The sequence below is a fragment of the Aphanomyces astaci genome (genome assembly GCF_000520075.1).
Source record: "Aphanomyces astaci strain APO3 unplaced genomic scaffold supercont1.11, whole genome shotgun sequence".
Lineage (NCBI taxonomy): Eukaryota > Oomycota > Saprolegniomycetes > Saprolegniales > Verrucalvaceae > Aphanomyces > Aphanomyces astaci.
The window spans coordinates 266,643-287,488 of NW_009798274.1; the positions used below are offsets into that span (position 1 = coordinate 266,643).

The 20,846-nt window shown below is 52.6% G+C and overlaps 8 protein-coding genes across 14 annotated transcripts; 2 read left to right on the plus strand and 6 right to left on the minus strand.

Annotated features, from left to right (window-relative positions):
- Nucleotides 1–899: 899 nt before the first annotated feature.
- On the plus strand, nucleotides 900–4,671 carry H257_05725 (hypothetical protein). Of its 4 annotated transcripts, XM_009830684.1 has the most exons (9): nucleotides 900–923; nucleotides 997–1,544; nucleotides 1,729–1,876; nucleotides 1,929–2,036; nucleotides 2,194–2,340; nucleotides 2,678–3,047; nucleotides 3,113–3,461; nucleotides 3,900–4,203; nucleotides 4,319–4,671. In XM_009830684.1, exons 2-9 carry the CDS (start codon nucleotides 1,000–1,002, stop codon nucleotides 4,619–4,621), a joined length of 2,274 nt encoding a protein of 757 aa, XP_009828986.1. In that variant the 5' UTR covers nucleotides 900–923; nucleotides 997–999; the 3' UTR covers nucleotides 4,622–4,671. The 4 variants fall into 4 exon arrangements, with proteins under 4 accessions (XP_009828986.1, XP_009828987.1, XP_009828988.1 ...); XM_009830685.1 differs by having other exon boundaries at nucleotides 3,113–4,203; XM_009830686.1 differs by having other exon boundaries at nucleotides 3,900–4,671.
- Nucleotides 4,640–6,181, minus strand: H257_05726 (hypothetical protein). Its single transcript, XM_009830688.1, has 6 exons — nucleotides 6,067–6,181; nucleotides 5,809–6,010; nucleotides 5,314–5,748; nucleotides 5,061–5,249; nucleotides 4,881–5,004; nucleotides 4,640–4,821 (listed from the first exon to the last, which is right to left on the minus strand). Exons 2-6 carry the CDS (start codon nucleotides 5,941–5,943, stop codon nucleotides 4,712–4,714), a joined length of 993 nt encoding a protein of 330 aa, XP_009828990.1. The 5' UTR covers nucleotides 5,944–6,010; nucleotides 6,067–6,181; the 3' UTR covers nucleotides 4,640–4,711.
- H257_05727 (hypothetical protein) lies at nucleotides 6,065–7,425 on the minus strand. The gene is made up of 2 exons (XM_009830689.1): nucleotides 6,214–7,425; nucleotides 6,065–6,151 (listed from the first exon to the last, which is right to left on the minus strand). The coding sequence occupies exon 1, from the start codon at nucleotides 7,029–7,031 to the stop codon at nucleotides 6,378–6,380; it is 654 nt and encodes a 217-aa protein (XP_009828991.1). The 5' UTR covers nucleotides 7,032–7,425; the 3' UTR covers nucleotides 6,065–6,151; nucleotides 6,214–6,377.
- Nucleotides 7,426–9,344: 1,919 nt separating this feature from the next.
- Nucleotides 9,345–10,846, minus strand: H257_05728 (hypothetical protein). Its single transcript, XM_009830690.1, has one exon. The coding sequence runs from the start codon at nucleotides 10,732–10,734 to the stop codon at nucleotides 9,511–9,513; it is 1,224 nt and encodes a 407-aa protein (XP_009828992.1). The 5' UTR covers nucleotides 10,735–10,846; the 3' UTR covers nucleotides 9,345–9,510.
- Nucleotides 10,847–11,195: 349 nt separating this feature from the next.
- On the minus strand, nucleotides 11,196–12,609 carry H257_05729 (hypothetical protein). The gene has a single exon (XM_009830691.1). It carries the CDS (start codon nucleotides 12,584–12,586, stop codon nucleotides 11,366–11,368), a length of 1,221 nt encoding a protein of 406 aa, XP_009828993.1. The 5' UTR covers nucleotides 12,587–12,609; the 3' UTR covers nucleotides 11,196–11,365.
- An 865-nt stretch (nucleotides 12,610–13,474) lies between these two features.
- H257_05730 (hypothetical protein) lies at nucleotides 13,475–14,593 on the minus strand. Its single transcript, XM_009830692.1, has one exon. The coding sequence runs from the start codon at nucleotides 14,563–14,565 to the stop codon at nucleotides 13,540–13,542; it is 1,026 nt and encodes a 341-aa protein (XP_009828994.1). The 5' UTR covers nucleotides 14,566–14,593; the 3' UTR covers nucleotides 13,475–13,539.
- Nucleotides 13,493–16,016, plus strand: H257_05731 (hypothetical protein). The gene is made up of 2 exons (XM_009830693.1): nucleotides 13,493–15,162; nucleotides 15,225–16,016. The coding sequence occupies exons 1-2, from the start codon at nucleotides 14,644–14,646 to the stop codon at nucleotides 15,621–15,623; spliced, it is 918 nt and encodes a 305-aa protein (XP_009828995.1). The 5' UTR covers nucleotides 13,493–14,643; the 3' UTR covers nucleotides 15,624–16,016.
- Nucleotides 15,165–20,477, minus strand: H257_05732 (hypothetical protein). 4 transcript variants are annotated; one of them, XM_009830696.1, is made up of 6 exons: nucleotides 20,128–20,477; nucleotides 19,009–20,040; nucleotides 16,841–18,220; nucleotides 16,075–16,364; nucleotides 15,695–15,974; nucleotides 15,165–15,619 (listed from the first exon to the last, which is right to left on the minus strand). In XM_009830696.1, the coding sequence occupies exons 1-5, from the start codon at nucleotides 20,323–20,325 to the stop codon at nucleotides 15,863–15,865; spliced, it is 3,012 nt and encodes a 1,003-aa protein (XP_009828998.1). In that variant the 5' UTR covers nucleotides 20,326–20,477; the 3' UTR covers nucleotides 15,165–15,619; nucleotides 15,695–15,862. The 4 variants fall into 4 exon arrangements, with proteins under 4 accessions (XP_009828998.1, XP_009828997.1, XP_009828996.1 ...); XM_009830695.1 differs by having other exon boundaries at nucleotides 20,115–20,477; XM_009830694.1 differs by having other exon boundaries at nucleotides 15,165–15,974.
- Between the last annotated feature and the right edge of the window lie 369 nt (nucleotides 20,478–20,846).

The following is a 20,846-nucleotide window of genomic DNA, read 5'->3' on the forward strand; positions in this document are numbered from 1 at the left end:
TTCAAGTTGAAATGAATTTCCAGTCAATGTGAAATGAACACGTTTGAAACACGACGATTTTCAAATCAACATGAATTCTCTAACATTATCAACTTGAAACATACTTTGTTTCATATATATTCTGGTGTATGATTTGGATATAGGAGGAAGATGGGTGAGGGAGGGTAGACATGATGATTGAATCACTATTGTATACTGAAGGGTAGTATAATTCATCACCTTATGGTCACTATACTATAGTTGAAGTAAGTTTAACGCTTCATTTTGATGTGAACATTTTTCATGTTGAGATGTGAAACTGCACTTGTGAAATCTTATAATATTTCTGCATTTCACATTGACTGGAAATTCATTTCAACTTGAACGGGAAGTGGTGTATAGTTGAAGTAAGTTTATGAAGTGAACATTTTTCATGTTGAGATGTGAAACTGCACTTGTGAAATCTTATAATATTTCTGCATTTCACATTGACTGGAAATTCATTTCAACTTGAACGGGAAGTGGTGTAGTATAGTGACCATATATAGATAGATAAGGTGATGAATTATACTACCCTTTAGTATACAATAGTGATTCAATCATCATGTCTACCCTCCCTCACCCATCTTCCTCCTATATCCAAATCATACACCAGAATATATATGAAACAAAGTATGTTTCAAGTTGATAATGTTAGAGAATTCATGTTGATTTGAAAATCGTCGTGTTTCAAACGTGTTCATTTCACATTGACTGGAAATTCATTTCAACTTGAACGGGAAGTGGTGTAGTTAATTAATGGTAGATTAATTGATAGCTGAGATTTGATTGGGTGACGATAATACCTCGATTTTGTTAGGATATTCCGGTTAAAAATGGCCAAGCATCCGAAAAGAGATGTTGTGACTGCACTTTGTCATTGACGAGCTTAGAAACTCCTGAGGGTATGTCCGCCATGGCTTCTACCGCCCCTTCATGGCCTTTGCTCCCACCACTGACACAATTGCGTGTGCGTAGTGCATGGACGAAGAGCGGCCAAGCCTGATGCATCGACAAAGCATGCATAGTAACGAAGACATGTACGCGCGCAAGCAGAACGCGATCGAGCAAAACAAGGTGCTCCAGGATCAACTGGTCGGCAAGATGCGGGAGCTGTCGTTCTTGGAGACCGAATACGTCAAGACAAAGCGGGAAGCCACCGAGTGGAAGAAGAAGTTTGACTACGTGTTCCGTGAGAACGAGCTGCTCAGCGTCGAGACGGCCAAGCTCGACGCGGCGCAAAAGCAGATCGGGTTCCTCCATCAGGAAATCCAGTTCAAGTCCGAAGAAACCGAAGCATTGCGGGGTCTCGTCACGGCGCTCGAAGCCAGCAACAAGAAGAACCGGCGCCGCAACATGGACGCGCTCAACACGGCGATCACGTCGGCGAACGCGCGATCGAGCTCCGGGTCGGAAATAACCGACGGCGGCCGCAAGTCGAGCGACAAGGAAAGCGAAGTGTCGGCCCTTCGCAGTGAAAACAGCCTGTTGGTCAAGGACTTGGACAGAAAAGACCACGAGCTCAAGTACGTCGTTTGATTCCACCTCGACTTTTTACCCATTATTGACATATTCTTAAAATTCAAATTCCAGAGTTCTAGCCATATATATATATATATTAGCAGTTTGATTCAACTCTGAAATCGTGTGGATTCGATATACTGTCGAGTGAAGTACCCAAGCTCACTAGACGACTGGTATATATAATAGACTCAAAGACGACGAAATCAAGCTTCTAAAGGAACGCATCCAAGAGCTCGAGTCTACCTTGGACACTGAGCAAGCCATGCACTTTAGCCGGCTCAAGGAGAGCCAAGAGTCCATCGGGAAGCTCGAGACTCAACTGGCGCGCCACCATGTAACGACCACCTTGCACTTCCATGACGTGGCAACGTCACATGACAGAGTAGATCCACGACGACGTCCGCGTGAGCAACGACTCGATCAATAACACGCCGCCGTCGACGCCGCCGCCCATGCCGACGCAGCAGTTTTTCCGCGACGACGACGATGACAGTGTATGTATAACCAGGATATATGTCTATCGATCTATCTAGTTAATTTTCGTATACGTGGTTGTGGAGGACTAGTTAGTTACTGACCAGCAACAAGAGGACTTCTGTGAATGTGTTCTTCCATCTTGTTATATCTGTTGATATGTGTATGTGTCTTTAGATGGACTCCAAGTGGAAACTGCACACGGATGTGTTGCCGACCGCCGCGCCGTACGATCGAGCGGTCCTCGATGCCTTCTTGGACAAAGTGCCATTCGCCCATCGCGACGGCGCCAGTCGCATCCTCCGCGTGCTTCTCGGCACCAACGTACGGAAGCATTATAATCTCTCAACCTATGTGACACTGTGCCATGTTGATATCTCACGTGTTGGAACGACTCTGGTGTTGCATGTCATATGAATGGTTGTTATCTTGGGTTAAACACGAATGTTGATTGGTGGATGGGTTTCCAATCGTCTAGAGGACAAGTGCCCCGGCACAAGATACAAAGTGGATTATATTGTCAAACAAGCTGCGATAGAGTAGAAGCTGCGACAGAGTAGAAGCTGCGATAGAGTGGTGATGGTAGTAGCGTTTTGAATAGCCACGATAGGTAGAATTGTGTGTGTACGGAATCGAATGCCATCTCATGATGCCAACACAGGAACGCCTGTCGATGGAGACCAACATGGTGCTGCAGAATGTGTCGGCGGAGCTCGTGGCGGAGCTCAAGCACACGATCCTGCCGTGGCTCAAGGCCAAACATCACGTCAAGGTCGCGTACTTCCACCTCACGCGGCACATCGTCGCCACCGACGTCAAGCTGGTGCTGGAGCCCCGCGAGCAGGAGTTCATCTCGACCAGCGGACCCGCCGAGTGCGCCAGCCACGTGTTTCTCGGTCCGGCGCCGTACGACAACAAGCTCGTGCTGCACACCATGCGGACGCTGCATGCCGACCGCGCTCGGTTCGTGTCGAGCCCGGACGCCGAGGCGGTCGCCGCCGCCGCGGGCGAAGACACGCTCGAGATGGAATGTACGCACAGATATGATTTGTGTTTGATGATTGGATCTGACAAGAGGATGATTGGGGTGGTGTAGCGTTGCCGCCGACGCTGTTTCGCCGTCTGTCGGCCACGCCTTCGTTTATGGGGGAGGCCGACAACACGGCGACGAGCTCTCGTCGAGGCGGCGGCGGCGGGTTCTTGTCCAATTCGTTCCTCGGGGGGTCGATCACCGGCAGCATCCCCGCCGCCGGATCCGACGGAGCGACTTCGAGTCGCGGCGGTGGCGGGCTCACCAAGTCGTTTTTGGGGTCGATTGCTACGGCCGCCAAGACGGTCGTGATGAAGAACTTTGAGAAAAAGCAGACGCACCCGGGCACGCGGTGCGCCGTGTGCTCGATCAGTCCCATCGTCGGCGACCGCTTCCGCTGCGCCACGTGCGAAGGGTACTGTACCTCTTGGCCCACAATGGACTGACTTCATGGTTCCACTCCATCTAAATTTGTATAGACAAATATATATATATATATATTTGTCTATACAAAATATACAAATATATAGCATTATGCTGTAGCCGTTATCATCCCGGCACTAATTTTATGACATCAGGGGAGAGTAGTGGACTGAAATTTTTTATTTTGAAAGAATCCAAGTGTGAAAATAGTATTATTTCTACTAGTACATGTTACGAAGATATATTTTTTGGTGTTGAATATATTTTCTACATGGATATGTTGTATGGATATGTTGTACTAGTTAAGCAGCGTATTCTGTCCATGATATAGTCTACTACAGTGTGCGTGTCGATATACAGTACTACTGTACCATGTGCCCCATATCAAATGCAAATACAAAGTATCGGAGCATGTCATATGTGGTGTTAGGTACGACTTGTGCAGCAATTGCTATGCGTTTGGCGCCCACGGCCTTGAGAACACCGACGATATGTTTGGGCGCGTGCAGGAGTTGGTGCTGGCGCGGTGCCCGCGGCTAGCTCAGGAGGCCGAGCTGCTCGAGCTGCTCCGTTTTGAGATCTGTCGCTCCAACTTGCGCAAGTTTTCATTTGTGGCCAACTGGCTCGCCGATATCGTCCAAGGCCGATCGACCAAGGACCTCCGCGCGCGGGCCATCGAAGTACCGTCGATCCGTCGGGAAATTCGCAAGCAGTTTGTGCCGCTGCTTATGATGGTATAAGAAATATTACTTCGACTGGAGTCTATTGCTATTTTCGTCGATAGAATCATACCGTGTGTGTATTTTGGGTCGAAGGATGATGGGAACAAATCCTCAGGATGGTGTGTAGGTGGTGAGCGACCGCATGGACATTGAAGTCAAGACGGAATGGGAGCTGGAACTGAACTCGGAGCTGGAAAAGAATCTCAAGACCGGCCACAACGCGTGCCTTGAAGTGCTTCGGATTTGGGTAGCCGACAAATTCAGCACGACGTCGCCGTTCGTCGAGCGCAGTTTGCACCGATACAACAAGGAAGGCGACGACGACGCTGGTCCGGCTCTGCCGCCTGCGGACGTTCCCGACACGCCCACGGAGGCAGCGGACGACGCCCCCAAGACCGACGACTCCAAGTACTTGTTTCAAGAAGTTTAAAAATGAACAAGGACTACTATTTGATTCAAGAAGAGTTGGAAGATGGAAACAACACTATAATAATATATATGATCTAGTTGGTTCAACGAGCTAAGACGGTACAAAGCAGTGCGCGCGTCGCCACCACACAAAGTACGCCGACTTGGTGTTGTTGCTGTTTGTACACAGAATAAACTGTGCCGTCACTTTGGCGGGCGTTCCTGGCCACCCATTCGTTTCATGGGTATCTCTTCAATACCATATACATAGATAGATATACCTGTGAAGCGTTTGGTGATGCGCAAGCACACCACATCGTCGTCGTCGTGGTCGGCATGTCCAAGGTGACGATGCTGTGTCATCATGTGTGGAGGTGGACTAGTGTATACTCGCCCTCGAGCGACCTGTGATCAACCAAGGAATGAGTGTTGGGAATGACGGTACTTGGTGTCGGACTTACCAACTGAAGGTCGTGCACTAGCCACACCGAGTGGCCTTGACTCAACAGTTGAGTTGTGGCCACGTAGCCTTGGATCGACCTTTTCACGCCGACGATCGCCGCCAGGTCGGCTTGCGTCATGTCTTCGCTGTCGCCGTCGTCGTACTGCACCGTCCAGACGGCGGCCCCACTCGGACATCGCGACGTCACCTAATTATGTATATTAATAGGGCTTGTGTTGGGAGGCTATGAGACACAGTGGTGTGCTGGGTACCGTGCCATGGTACGCGATGCCGTCTGCAAAGTATTTTCGCACACGCTGGCCAAGATACGGATCGTCCGTTGATTGGATTGGTGTAGCTTCATCTTGGATCACGATGTCGTCGTTCATCAGTGCTGATGGTTCTGCCTGGGGGGGCAATGGTTCTACTTGGGGGGAGAGTGGCACTACATGGGGGGGCGTGGTGGTGGGGCGAGGTTTCAGTGATCGAGTCGGCACGGCCGTAGCTTGTTGGTGGTACTGCTGCTGCATGCGTTCGAGCTCGACCTTGTGGTTTTGCAGCGCTAGGGCCACCAATTCCGACGGGGTCCACTTCAAAAGCGTCGGTTCAGTCGTCATGGTGGTCGTGTCGACAGGACTGGGTTGAAGAAATGGAGAGGAACCTCCGTCACGAAGCCACGAAGAGGGCGGAGACAAGTACTCGGACACCTAGTTGATTAACAGTTAGCTGTAAAGTGAACTTTGACATTGGAACGACTTAGGTTGTACCAAAATGGAGCTGAGAGCAGGACGGTTGCTGGGGTCAACTGACAAGAGACCTTTTAGTGTGTTGAGTACAGGTCGAGGTAGTAACTTGTGGCGTCGCAGTCGTGTGTCCACGTCATCCTGGGACGACCATGCCATGGCAGAGAGTAGCGGCACACCTTGGAGGGCCGGATCTGTCCAAGGATCTCCCACATACAGCTCAAACCTTTATAACGACATACAGTAAACCATCACGAAGCATCACAAGTTATTGATGCGTACAACAAGACGCCAAGTGTCCACAGGTTGTCGGCTTGGTTGATGGCAACGATCTTCGTCTCTGGGTAGACCGATGTCGTTGTAGGGCCTGCAACGATACGATGGCACTCAAAATAGCACATATGACTGTATTATACATTGTAAACGTACGAGGCAGCAAGCTCGAAGCCACCCGTGGGCTCTGGTATCGAAGAGAGGATTCCAGCGGCATGTGCAACGGGTTGACGGACGCGTCCGGCTCTGCACGACAGAGTGCCACGTCATGCATCTTGACCACACCAGGCGCCATCCAAGCAAAACTCCCCGGATTCTGCTCACACCTTCAGTCGTTCATTTTTACAGGCAGAAAACAACGATACTAGTAATGAGCGTACCAATCCCGTGTGAACGAATCCCCCGGAGTGCACGTCCGCCAGGGCGCGACATAGCATAGGCCCCACGGTGGAAGCCGCGGCGGGGGGGCGTACGCAGTCGAGGACAGCTCCATATCGCCCTGCTCCCTCCAGGACCGCCACATACGACTCGACGTCTTCAAACCAGTCCGCCACCCCACACAACCACGGGGACCGTCGCTGCACCGAGTCCACTCGCGCGCAATATGCAGCCAGATTCTCTTTCGATGCAAACGTCACCAGGCGTACATTGTGTCCCGTCTTCAAGTCCATGGCCAGACCCTCGCCAACTTCGTCGTCGTGACGCTCTTGCTGGGGCCCAATGATCGTCTGAACCACGTAGCGGCGGTGGATGACCACATGCGCATGTTGGCTAGCCGCCACCGCCCGCTGCACCGTTCGCGGTAGGTCCAACGCCTGGATCGTCGCTGGGTCGGCGCCGTGTTGAAGCATCCACTGCACGGCGGCCCAGTGTCCAGCCAGCGCCGCGTGCATCAGCGGCGTCCGTCCATGCCCGTCCACCGCTTCGATCCACGGGGACGGCGGCGGGGACGACGACGACACCGTGACGTCCATGGTGGCAAACACCGCCCGCACACCCGGGTCCGGACTCCGCCTGGCTAAATCCAGGGCCGACTCGCCCTCCAAATTGACGGCAAAGACGTCTACACCGTGGTCTCGAACCAACGTCGAGCAAAATCCCACGTGGCCGCAAGCAATCCCGACGTGCAGCGCGGTGTTTTGATTCGCGTCGGAGCAAGACGCAAACGCAGCTGCCAGGCGCGGCACGTCGGACGCGCCACTCAAGCTGAGGGCGTACTTGGTCAAAATGTCATGCAAAATCCAAGTCGATCGGTTCACGACAGACGTAGTGTACGGCCCAGCAATTGCCAAGTCCACGACGACCTCGGCCGGCGCGAGTCTGAATAGGATTTCAAAAAAGTCGGAACCAAAATATATGCATCAAGAGAATGCGAGTTTTGTTTCAAGGACGTACAGTTCCATCGCTACGTGGACAACCAAACGCCCTTGGGGGTCGCGGGCGGACGTTGCGACGGTCGGAGCAGCTTGGACCAGCGCCTGGACACATGTCCAGTGGTGGCGGTGACACAGGATGTGTAGCAGAGGGGTGCCGCTGCAGTCGACTGCAACGGCGGCTTGCGGATACGCGGCTGCCAGCCGGTTGAGCAACGACACGGGGGGGGCGTTGGAGGGGTCGGTGGCTGCTGCAACTTGAAGGGGCAAGAGGCGCATCCGGTTCTTTCGTCGGGCCGCTGAGGCATCCATGGCAAGCACCCACTTGGCCACCTCCCATTGCCGATGCCGAAGGGCCACATCCAACGCCATGGTCGCCCAGTCTCCATCATTGAGCTTCTTGTCTCGAGTATCACGAACCTCGTCAGTCGGGTACGAATAACTAGCGACTAGCGCGGCCAGCACGACGGACGGAGCCCCCAGCTGACACGCGAGCTTCATGGTAGCCAATGGCTGGGGCACGGGTACGCCCTTGGCTAACAACTGGCCTGCAACGTGCCACTGCGCTTGTTCCACCGCCGGATCGACCGACTCGACGTCTGGTGGCAACGGGGTGTCTACAAGTAGGTCTAGCAGGGTAGTGGCAACTGACCACGCGGCGCCGTGCAACGCAAGTCGGAGCAGGGACCGCCCTAGCCTGTCGGGGATGGTGACCTACGACGACGACGACGAGATGTTGAATGATATGATGACCTCAGCAATGGTACCGTGTGCGGGGCCAACGCAATAATTGCCTCGACGACGTCCCATTGCCGACAACTAGCTGCGATATGCACCGCAAGATCCCCCAGGGGATCGGGCGACGCTGCTGCAGGAGGATGCCACGTCACGAGAGGGACGACGACATGCCAGTGGCGCTCGGCTACCGCAGCATGCAGGGGCAGGTTTCCTGCTCGATCCACGAGGGTACAATGCTGAGCTGCCTGGGATAGAGACAGCGTCATAGCGCACTGAAGAGCGTGGAGGTTGCCACAGGAGGCTGCCACGTGTATCGGTGATTGACCGTCCATATTGACGGTAGTGAGGAGGCCTTCCAAGGCGAGTCGCAATGGTTCGAGTGGAAACGGACGTTTACAGCGGCAGGCGACGTGAGCTATTGAGTTGCCTTCATCATCTGTGATACATAGCTGTGACGTCGACGATGGATGGGCAACGAGAACGAGCGCGGCAGCAGACTCGACATAGTTGCCCTCCATCAGGTCAAAAATCGGATACCGCGGCGTGTCCTATTGACCAACGGATATGTAAGCCAATTGTGCCAAGGCGATAGGTGTGGGAGACACCATAGATGTGTGCGTGGGACGTCCAATGTAGTCTGGCGCGGCGGCAATGAGTTGGACGACATAGTCTTCGTGAACGTGGCGGCGGGTGGCTTCATGAAGAAGCGAAACGTTAGCCGTCTACGATGTACAGCCATGGATATGCTGCTGGATGAATGAGTCGTACTTGAAGCAGGACGACGATCAACTCCGGATCGGCGCGCACGAGGCTCACCACCATATCCCATCGGTTGCAGTCCATAGCAACCTGCACAGGCAACGCTCCCTGGTGCATGACTCATTAGGTATGCCGAAATGAATGCAGACTACCGTGATCGAAGGGTGACGGATGGACGCAGGGTATGCTTGGACATGCGCTTCTACTCGGCTGATCTCTCCGGACCGCACATGCTCAAAGAGTGCATATCGACTTCCGCCGCACTGGGTCATGTAACTGTCTGTCATTTTGAATTGGATTTGCCCATCAATATATTTTGCGGTAAAAACGAAACTGCCCATTGGTTTATTCCCTGGCAATAAATTATTTGTCTGATTGGCGAATGAATTCGATTGTTTTGACAAATCAAAGCATCCATTGTAGTATATATGCATGTGATTGGTTCAAATAAGTACATATTTGCATCTGATTGGCTAAAATAAAGCGATTGGGTGGTCCATCACTTGTACTACTCGACTTACAGTAGACATACAACACCGTCGCTTGGTCGATGTACTACTACGATGGAGTCTACGGATTCTAACTACTCGTCCAGCGCGACTTGGACAAACAGCTTTTTGCCGCCGATCGTAGGCGCGTTGATGCGGCGGGCAGCTGCCAAGGACGCCCCGGATGCGAACTGGACATGCGCATACACACGAGGAGAGCCTGATCGTTGCGCCAGTCGCACTTGGTAGATGGGGCCGCAGCTGCTGAACAGGTCGCGGACGTCGTCCTCCGTGGCTGTGGTCGGGAGGTTGCCCAGGTACAGCGTTTTTGCCATGCCCGGAATGTCTTGGGCGATCACCACCCGGACGTCGTGGTCGTTGATCTGACGCACGCTGGTTGCTTTCTTCATGCTCTCCGTGTCATGCAGGATCACATACCCCGTGCCCTTGGGCTGTTTGGTATGCTTATCCTTATGTAGGTGCACGTGGGCCACGTTCGCGCCGGTCGCGGAGATCGCCTCCGCCACCGCTTCCACCGTCGTGTCCGGAGCCAGCGACTTGACGAGCACCACCGTTGAAGGGGCGCCGACTATTTTTGTCTGGTGGGGCCGCTTGACTATAAGCGGGCGGTTGCGCTCGGTGGTGGCGACGTCTGTCCGCCCACCCAGTGCCAACGCCGCGGTCACAGACGCGACGTCTTCAAATTCCACCGAGCCGTAGCCTCTGGACTGGTTGACAGAGTCTTTAACTACATGGACGTGTCGAATGGGGCCACAGGCGGCAAACAACGACACCACGTCGTCGGTCGACCCGCCATGCGGCAGGTTCCCGAAGTAGACGGTGGGGGTGGTATCGTCCTTGGAGTGAGGAAGAAGGGTCGTGGACGAAGATTTCGATGACGACGATGTCCTGGTGCTGCTGTCGCGGGGAGACTTGGTGGATGGTGACGATGAAGTCGAAGCTGCCGGCCGGACCACAAGCCGATGCTTGCCCAAAGTCTCGCCAAACTCGACGGCGTTGGTGGCGTCGATAGTGTCCACAAACTCGACAAAAGCGAAGCCTCGAAATTCCTTGGTATTGCGATCCTTGACCATGTGCACACGTTCGATGGGGCCACACGTCGCCAAGGCAGTTCTGACGTCCGCCACGGTCCATGTACTTGGCACGTTGCCGACGTAAACCGAGCGGCTCTCGTTATTTGAACCAGTCGACGACTTGGTTCCAAAGCTCATCATGCCAAGTGGACGAAGCGATGTTGCGGTGGACGCACCCACGCCGCATGGCCAACGTCCAACATGAACGGTCAATGCACGCAGCATTGAGATTCCGACTCCAAACTTGACTGGTGAAAAATGGTGAGGTGTGTTATCCGGATTATCAACACATGTACGTATTCGAAGTATCCGAAAGTGCAAAATTGGGGTAAAAAACAAAACAAAAACAATTATTGGAGATTCAGTATGAATTTCCAGACCCCTTCCATATAATCGAATATGATGATGGATGCAAAATTGGGAAATTTGAAGAAAATCGACAATATTTTACTATATATACTTCTTGAAGTACTTCGGAGCTACCCTACTGAACATGACGACCATATGTATCACATCATGTAATCAAATTCATGGTCATATTTCAAACAACAATTTAAATAATAGTTATGTTTGTCTTTGAATGTCGACTTGATATAAAAACAGTTTTAAATGTTACAAGACATACGACGAGCTATGTGAAATTATCTTCTATTTTTAATTGAAAAAAGAGAAAAACTTTTTCATCATGCAAGTCTTAACGTTAGTTACTGTAATGTTGTAAACACACTATTATAGTACTAGTACTGGTGGTATATAGTACGGTTCGAGTTATTTAACGACATCGCAGCAACGCGGTAGCTGACTACCCGGTAGTCATTTCAACTCTTTCTATTTCGCGTGAGGGTGTTTGTGTTTCCTACTGCTTGTCGTTGGTCAGTTGGACGTCGATGGCGCGGCCGTCGATGTCCGCCCCCGCAAGTCCCTTGGCTTCCTGCGCGCTTTCGACACTGCCAAACACGATTTTCGCCGAGCGGAGGTCCGGCGCCCGGCGCAGCTGTGCGATCTCGCCGCAGTGTTCAAACATGGAGCGCAACGTGTCGTCCTCGACGTCCTCGGGGAGGTTGGTCACCAGAACCGACGTCGACGTCGACACGGCGGCCCGCCGCAACCCCTTCGGGAGTTCCACAGACAGTTCCCGACCGCCCACGACCGTGCCGTGGACATCTCGCACCGCGGCGGCGGCACTTCCGGCGTCCTTGTACTGCACATACCCGTGGCCGCGGGATCGCTGGGTTTGTTTGTCTCTGTAGATGAACAGGTCGGTGACTTCGCCGCAAGTGGCAAAGATCTCTTCGAGATCGGATTCCGTACATGTGAACGGGATGTTGCCGAAGAAGGCGCGGTTCACGGGGTAGTCCCGGGGACTTGCCACCACTACTGGCTGCTGCTGCTGCGCCGTGTCATGTGATCGTTTCTTGGTGGCGGCGCGGTCGTAATGCAGCTTCACATGCACATATCGCGGCCCGAACGTCGCCTTGTTCATGGACGCAACAGCCGCCGCCGCCGCGTCCGTGGATGCATACGTGACGTAGCACATGCCGCTGGGGGAGCCGTCGAACCGAGTGTTGAACGTCACGTCTGAGATCGAGCCAAAGCTGCCAAAACGTTGGTGAATCTCGTCGGCAGTGGTCTCGAAGGGTAGCCCGCCGATCCAAATCTTGGGCGATGGCTTGATGGCTGGAAACCTCTCGGCAACGGATTCGTGTTGGAGGTGCTTCTTGACTGTCATCCACCGCGTCCCGAACGTGCGCCGGTCCATCACGAGCGCTGCCGCCGCTTCCGCCGGAGACGCAAACTTGATCAAGCACGTCCCTCTCGGGCTTCCGTCGGCGGTGGCCTGCATCTGAACTTTCTCAATCGTTCCAAATTCACCGAAACGCTCGGCCATATCGGCAGCTGTGGTAGTGTAGGGCAGGCCGCCGACCCACACGGTCGACGACTTGGAGGCGGGTACACTGGACGACGAGAATAGACGCGCTCCAAAGATCAGATTATCTGCGCAGAGGAATGATGCAGGCACAAGCCGGGCTGTAGACATCGCAGGAAGCGCGCACCGACGTAGCAGCGACAACATCATGGTGGTGCGGAATTCGATTGGTGCCAACGAGATTTGTCAAGGCATTATCAATACATTTATGAATCATCCAATCAGCACCATCGGTTATAATTGCTGACATATTGTTATGATTGATCCGTAACAATATGTTTGTACAGCAGTAAGCGAAAATGCAAAAGTATAATAACATTGTTATTGTCGATTTGATACAAATTTGGGGATGGAATCGCGCCAACGAAACGGATCCACAATCGATCTGATTGGTTGAATTTCATTGAGAAGGTTTTGATTAGTTAAAAATTTTGAGCTCATCTGATGTAGCCAATCAAATCGATTTATGTTCGAACGAGAACCACGCCACAACACGAAATTTCACGCGAAAGCACAATACTATTGTTGCACATTTTTACATGACAGTGAGCTAATTCCAGTTTTTCGGAGAATATGGTGCTCTTCATCTATAAACTACCAACTTTTCACAAAATTTCTCCAGGCTATTTCATTTTCAATTCTCAAAATTTCAGCAAATAGAGACGTGGAATCGACAGGTCTCAATGCCGTGAAGAAATTCTACAACTCAGATTCGAAATTGGTGACGAATTGATCGTGAAATAGACATTTAACCTAGCAGTATTATTTTACATGGGCGAATAGAATTTGGCCACAGGGGTGCACGCGAGATATAGCTTGATCTTTGTATGAGAAAATTATCCGTACTTGGTATCCGGAGTTGGATTGACGTTTAACCGACCTCAAGAGTTATAAAACGCATGCCATCAAGATTTAACGCGCTACAGTTTTGGGTTTAACCTCCATAAAGATGCGTTAAATAATAAAACCTCCTGTCTTGGATTTGGGCAGTTGGAGTTTATAGATGAAGAGCACCATAATAATACTATTAATAGAATGACGATGTATTAATAACAATCCACCTGCATTCAAATGGAGCCGAGGGTTGTTAAATGTTATAATCTCTAATAAATCCCTTGGGGCGTCGAGTCATCTTCTGCCGTTCCTGACTTGTCGTTGTAGCGCCGTGCTTTTTGCGACTTGGAAATGGCCAGCTCGACGCCGATGGTGTTGGCGTCGATTTGGGCTCCGTTGAGCCCCACGGCGTTCTTTGCTCCTTCGGGCATGGCAAACGTGATGTGCGCAAACCCGCGGAATCGGCCGGTCGCGGCGTCCGTTGCCAGCCGGATGTTGTCGATGGCACCGCAGTGGTCGAACATGGACTCGAGCGTCTCCTCTTCCACGTCCTGGGGAAGGTTCGCCACGAAGACGGTGTCCGCCATGGCCGTGCCGCGCTCGCGGACTGGCGCGCGGGTCGAGTAGTTGATGCTCAGCGTGCGCCCTTGCACCACGCTGCCGCTGAGGTCGATGGCGGCGGCGGCAGCTTCCACAGTCTCGAAGAGGGCGAAGCCAAAGCCCCTGGACTTGTTTTCGTTGTCCACGACCAAATTGACGTGCACCACGGTGCCACACGCCGACAACAAGTCCGCGACGTCCGCTTCCGTGTAGTTGTACGGCAAGTTGCCGACAAACACTTTGGCACTGGGCGTGGTTTTGGCGTTGCTGGGCGTTCGTGGTCCGCCGTTGTTTAGATCTCGCAGGAGTTTCACACGAATCCAGCGCGTGCCAAACACGCTTTCGTGCTCGGCCAACGCGCGGGTCGCCGCCTCCGGGGTCTCGAACGAGATGTAGCACGTGCCATTGCTGCGTCCGTCCGGTGTGGTGGGGAACTCGAGCTTCTTGATCGCTCCATGTCGCTCAAAACGATTGCGGACGTCAACGTGCGTTGAGTCGTAAGGCAGCCCGCCGATCCACAACCGCGAGTTGGGGACTACGGGATGCACGGTGTCGCTCGAAAACGCACGATGCTGCACCAAGGAGACCGCGGTGAAGGAGCGCAAGTTCATGGCGTTGACACACGGAAGCGTCATGACGCCATGGGCTGGCGGCGCACAGGTCACCGCCAGGCGGCGGACACATCGAGTCAACATGTTGCTTCGAAACTCGTCGCCGTTTCGCTTTCCACCAACCCTTTTTCGGCTCGAAAATTATCCGGATAATTTCAAATAATGGACGAAGTCCACGTGCGTGGCGTGATCGTTGGGTTGCCGCTGTGGCTCCGTCTTTGCTTCTACGTGGATGGTACATGCAGCGTCGAGATCTTGGAGTGCCCGGATGAGGTCGGGCATGACAACATGGTCATATGGGACACGAGCTACTGTGTCCACCAACGAACAAAGCACGTCCAAGGATTCATCAGCATTGCGGCGGGACATGTCGCGGCCAAGCTGCGGTTCGTTGGAAATTACGATGCAGACCACGGCACGTTCATGGGGAAGTGGTTTGATTGCGTCCTTGTGGACCACACCGCTGGCGACTTTCATTTCGAACGGACCACGGACATCGCCCCACAAGTAGCCATGCACGACTGCAACCTGGCGACCCTAACACCACTCGGACCTGGGCACTACCTCTTTCATGGGGCTGCCATCGGTGGCAACGGTCGTATCTATCACTCTAGGATGACCATTCGACTTTTCGCCGACGGCAGTCTCTCTGGCACCGTGCAAGAAAGCCATTATCCGCAGGTAGGTCGATCATCGCTCGCCAGTACCTTCCATGTCGTTGTCTCATGCATCTTACGTACTAGACGTGCACCCTCGCAGGACAGTGGTCGGCCCACCAACTAGCTTGGCAAACGACGTACACCGCCGATGGCATCATGTCGCAGTACCTGTACTACGGCACCCCCGCGCTTCGCGTGCTCCGCGGTCTCTGGCAGCTCGCCGACGTCGGATGTGTGCACTCGTTGGCCCGAGAGAGCGGCCATTTTGATTATCAGCTGGAGGCCGCCCATCGCCAGTGGAGTCGCGATGTCCACCACACATTTCCCCGACCCTTTCGACGCATTGCGCGCGCCATCCTCTTGTCCAAACCCTCGGGACCTTCCCAAACTGCCGCCACTCCGACGTCATGTGGTGTGCTGCTGCCAGGGGATCTGTGGTGCCACGTCTTCTCGTACGTCCACACCGAGTGGTGGCAAGTCTAGACCATTGCCAGATCATCATTCACAGAACTTTTACTGCACCAATATTGGAGCACATGCAGCTAGCTACAGACCACAAAGTGTGGCTTAAATTCGATCGGTCACTAGTAGAGCCAGCAAGACTGCGTTCGTGCGTTCACCTGCCAAACACTCACAGGAACGTTATATATATATATATTGGGTTGTCTGGGTATAAATATCATCTTTATGGGTTACAGGGGTGCTGGCTCATGTTGGGGTAGCTACAGCTGGTAATAGCATCGGTCGCACACTCGGACGGGGGTGTTGATGCCATACTTGGGCAGCGACGCGCGTTTCTTGGAGCAGCCATCGCAAATCAACCACCCGCAGTTTCTATTCCCCATATTTCCATCAATCCCTTGTTGCATATCGCCCACACACAAGAAAGGCAATATATATATTGTCTTCCATGTTTATATATATATATATGTACCTGCAGTTGTGCTGGTCGACATTGGCCTGGGCTTCGCTGGACGACGTCGAGTTCCACGTAAACGGGCTTTCACAGCACTGGCATCGCGTGTGCGTGTCAAATGGCACCCACGCGGGGGGAGGCGTCGCGGCCGCCCGGGCATCCCGGACCACCCGCAGCGCCTCCAAGTAATTCCGGCCCAAGTGGTCCGCCAGCATGTTCTCGTACACTTGGATACGGGACAACGCGTCGCAGTCTCGACGCACGTGCACCGCTTCGTACGTGCCGTGAACGTAGTAAATGTGCGTGATCTACATACAGCACCACGCCAAAATCAGACACGACAAAACGGAGTGCATATCGCCAACAGATATTATTTCTATTATTATCATGGAAACTAGAATTAAAAATAAAAATAAAATCATTATTTTTGCAAAACCACCATTGGTAATATAACAAACAGGAAGGATATACTGTATATATATATATATTGTCAAGTCGATTCGAAATTGGAGAATCGAATGAGCAGCAGCACCAAATCGGCTATCGATCGACCAATCAAAACCCAGATCATTAATCAAGTAGCCAATCAAATCCAATCTTCGACCAATGCAACATCGAATTAGTGTGTGTGACTTCAAGTAGTGTAACACTGGATGATTCTACATACAAAAATCAATACAAAGAATCGATAGATTTGGCGAATCAGCACAAAAATCCAAATTTTAGGTAAAAGGACAATATATATATATATACATGTATATATATATATCCACCCCCACGGTACCTGTCCAGGCACAAACAACTCGACCGTGTCCTTGGACTCTAAATCAACATCATCGTCCTCAACTTGCTCGTCCGCGGCACCAGTCGCGTCGTCAGCCGCTTTGGAACTCGGAGGCAACGTTGTTTCTTTGTACTGGTCCATAAGGTTCGCTCGATTCAACGTCCACGCCTCGGCCGTGGCGGTCGATCCGTCACTACTACTAGTAGTATCACCACTGCTACTACTAGTAGTACCAGTCGAGGCCACGGGCTGCACGACGACGTTCGTGCCACGCAGCCGCGCCGCCTCTTGCTGTGCCCACTCTCGCTTCCGAGGTGCCCACAGCGACACGACGCGCGATTTTACGGCGCTCAAGTCTTCATGGACGTGGTGTGTCCAATTGTCGCGAAAGTCCTTGAGTTCCGCCGACAGTTTGACAATGTTGTGGGTCTTGGCCCGGGGTACAAAGTCGTCGCGCAGGACGATCGAGTGCACGTACGGCACACACGCGTCGGCAATGTCTCGACTGGCGCACGCGGGCACGGCGTACGCAAAGCACTCTAGAGACGGAAACTCGTCGTGCAGCATCACAGACAAGAGCGCCGCGACGCCGCCGCCGAGCGAGTGGCCGTTGATCATGAAGCGGTAGCCTTGGCAGTCGAGTTCCTTCAACGAGTCGTGGACTTGGTGCTTGACCCACGTCGCCGCCTGGGCCATCCCGTGGTGCGCAAACGAATCGAGCGGTCCAGACGAAGTCGTCGACGTCGTGGTCGCCGCCGACGCGATCTGGAGGTCCGTGAGCACATCCTGCACCGACTTGGAGCCGCGGATCATGAGAATGCCCAGCTTTTCGTCGGGTTTCACCACCAACCCAAACGCAGGCTGGTTGGCCGTCCGATTCTCCACCGACGCGTACACGAGCGTGTAGCCCTGCAACTTGGCAAACCGTTGCATGTCCAAAATGTCGAGCTCGTACACACAGTGCAACGTGATGGGCGCAAACTTGATCATGCGAGCCAAGAGATCGTCTGACACGACCGGGCAGCACGTGTGTTGGTCCTCCTCCAACGTCGGACTGGACCCGCGAAGTCCACGGTTGGTCGCCATGAAGTAGTACATACCCAGCGACGCGTCTTGCACCGTGAGAGACTCCATGTCCCCCAGTAACTCTTTGAGCGTGTTGAACGACTGCATGAACTCGTTGCGCAGGACAAACCCGAGCAGTCCCGCGCGGCCGTACTTGCGGAGAAAGTCTGCGCTCACCACCGCGAGGCGGGCGGTCGCCCCCAGCGGCACGTTCTTGGCGGCCACGAGGGTGCCTTCCGCGGCACGACACGCCTTGTCCATCGCCGTGTCGGTCGTGAAGCTCACGTACGGCGCCAACACACCCGCAAAAAAGTCCTAACAAATTGTGAAAAATATATATGTGTCATGACTTAATATTGTGCCCAAAGTGCGAATTTAGGGGGATGGGGGAAATCACCAAAAATATAATCGAGCAAGGTTGTGATTGTCAAATTGATTCGAAACTGGAGCCCTCAGCACAATCGAATGTCTTAAGAGGATTAATGAACCGCCTAAGCCAATCAAATCACATTCTGTCGAATTTCTGCCAATCCAAACGGTTGATACCCTGCATTGGGCAAAAGTACACATATACTGATATTTGTATAATATTGTTTGTTCAAGCTTAAATTAGGTCAATTATGACTCAAGTTCAATTTGGTTGAAATGCACAATATATGATTGGCGAAAAACGGATGAAGAGTCACAAGATACCCTACTTATTACATTTTGATATCGTGCTTTCGAGTGAAATTTCGTGTTGTGGTGTGGTTTCTCATTGGAATTGAAATCGATTTGATTGGCTACTTCAGATGAGCTCAACATTATTAGCCAATCAAAACCCATTTCTCAATGAAATTTAACCAATCAGATCGATTGTGGATCGGTTTGGTTGGCGCCCTCCCCATATTTGTATCAAATCGACAATATGTCTTCATTTCACGATTGTTCACCGGGTCATCCCACCAACCCCCGTCGGAGAAATAATGAAGTAGAACTCACAGACTCGGTGATATACATACAAGGGGGATTCAAAATATTCAATCAAATATGACTCCATGTCTCGAGTAACTAGCTAGGAATGGGGAAAGTATCATAGTATCACTCCAAGTTGCAACATGTACCTGGACCCGCTCGACGCGCCAATGGCGCTGCTGCGTCTCGATCTTTTGGGCGAGGAGCGACGAACAGGTCGCGCATATTTTGGACAGTTTGGTGCCGCCGTACGCGTGCAACCGGGCGGTGGCCGGCAAGTGGTCGCGGCAAAACGAGTTGGCGCAGTACCCGCAAAAGTATCGATATTTGGCCAGGCCGAATGCCGTGTGGCACGCTGTGCACGTCGGCGACTCGACCGGCTCCGGCGCGTTGTCGGGGGCGGCCGATGGCGAGTTGGCGCAGCACGACACGAGCTGCTTTTCGGCGGGACTCAGGTCTGGAAAGCGCCGCGTGGAGTTCGAACTACCCGATCGGGACGAGGCGGCCGGAGGTGGCGCGGAAGGGGCGGCGTCAAACACAGAGACCGTCGCCATGTGCGCCGTGTCGTACGCGTATGCTGAGACTTCCTGGACGGCGTGCAATGCCGACGAAAAGAGACTCATGTACGATGATCCCGACGACGACGACGGTGGCTCGATCGACTTTTCGACGACTGGAGTGGCGATGACGGGAGGTTCCTCACCGATGGTTGATAGGAGTTCGCTGGTGGTGGGATCGATGGACGCGTTTTCGTCCTCTGGAATCACATCACGAGTACTTGAAGTCGTCGAGGACGACGACGCTTGAGGGACTGGGTCCGTAGGTTGAAACGAGGGCGCGGAAGTTGGGGACTGTCTTGATGGCGGACTTTTCAGAGCCTTGGGTCCAGATGCATGCTGCAGGAGGGTGTGGATCGACACCGTGATATTGCCCTTGGCGTCTCGCTGGGTCTTGTGTCCCATCCACACGCGACTTCGAACGACAGACGTCGCGCCTTTCTTGCCAAACGCGCCGCCTTTGTCAAAGGACGTGTTGTAGATCCATCCGTTCTCGTCGTACTCGTTCTTTCCTTTGTACAGTTGCCACGTGTAGTCGACAAACTGGGCCTTGCCCTTGGGGACTGTCAGCGACGAGTCGGACCACGACGGCGGATCCTTCTCCAACAGCTTGTCCGACCAGCCCTATGCGTGCACACATCGTCAGCATCCACGTCCCAGGAAGTTTCCATCATAAACATGACGACAGATACACGTACTGACAGCGTGTACCATCGTTGGTTCTCCACTACTTCTTCCATCAAGTCGGGACGATGTCGACGTCGCGTGAGCCGTTAGAGCAAGAATAGATTCTCGAGGGTCACCAAACATGTCAAAATACTTCAAGTATCCAGGGGGAGGGGGGGCCATAAAAAGTACACTGTACTTAAACTTGTAGGCATTATTTGGGAGATGTGTAGGGGGACCCATATAAAATGCTCGATATCAGATGAAGCACTTTCCCTGTGATTGAGAGAAGAGCTTCATCTCCGCCGCAGTGTACGGAGTACATGTACAGACGACAACGGGTACCAGCCTTGGTTAAAGATACATGGATAGGTGACATGTCGCTGTACATCTCGTGACGTGCACGTTGGGAATCACGTTAACAAGGTATGAGCCAAGTATTTTTAAGTTGAGGCAAGTGACATGCATCGTGACTTGTGTTTCTGCCTGGTTCATTTCGGGACTTATCAATCAATCACTCGCGATAAGTACTGTAAACACGGAGGGGGCAAGCGAAGCCATCGACCAGGAGTGAATTCCGAAGGTCACCCCTTGCCTGACTGTGAGTACATACCCGTAAGCTAACACAAACCTTCGACTAATATGGACCCCACGAACTATTCACTGAACCTGGTTTGCCATCAGTTTGTAACCAGTAGATCCCTCTAGAAGGTTCGCACGTTTCGTCATTTGAAACGCCAGCAACCACATAATCCTAGGGGTTT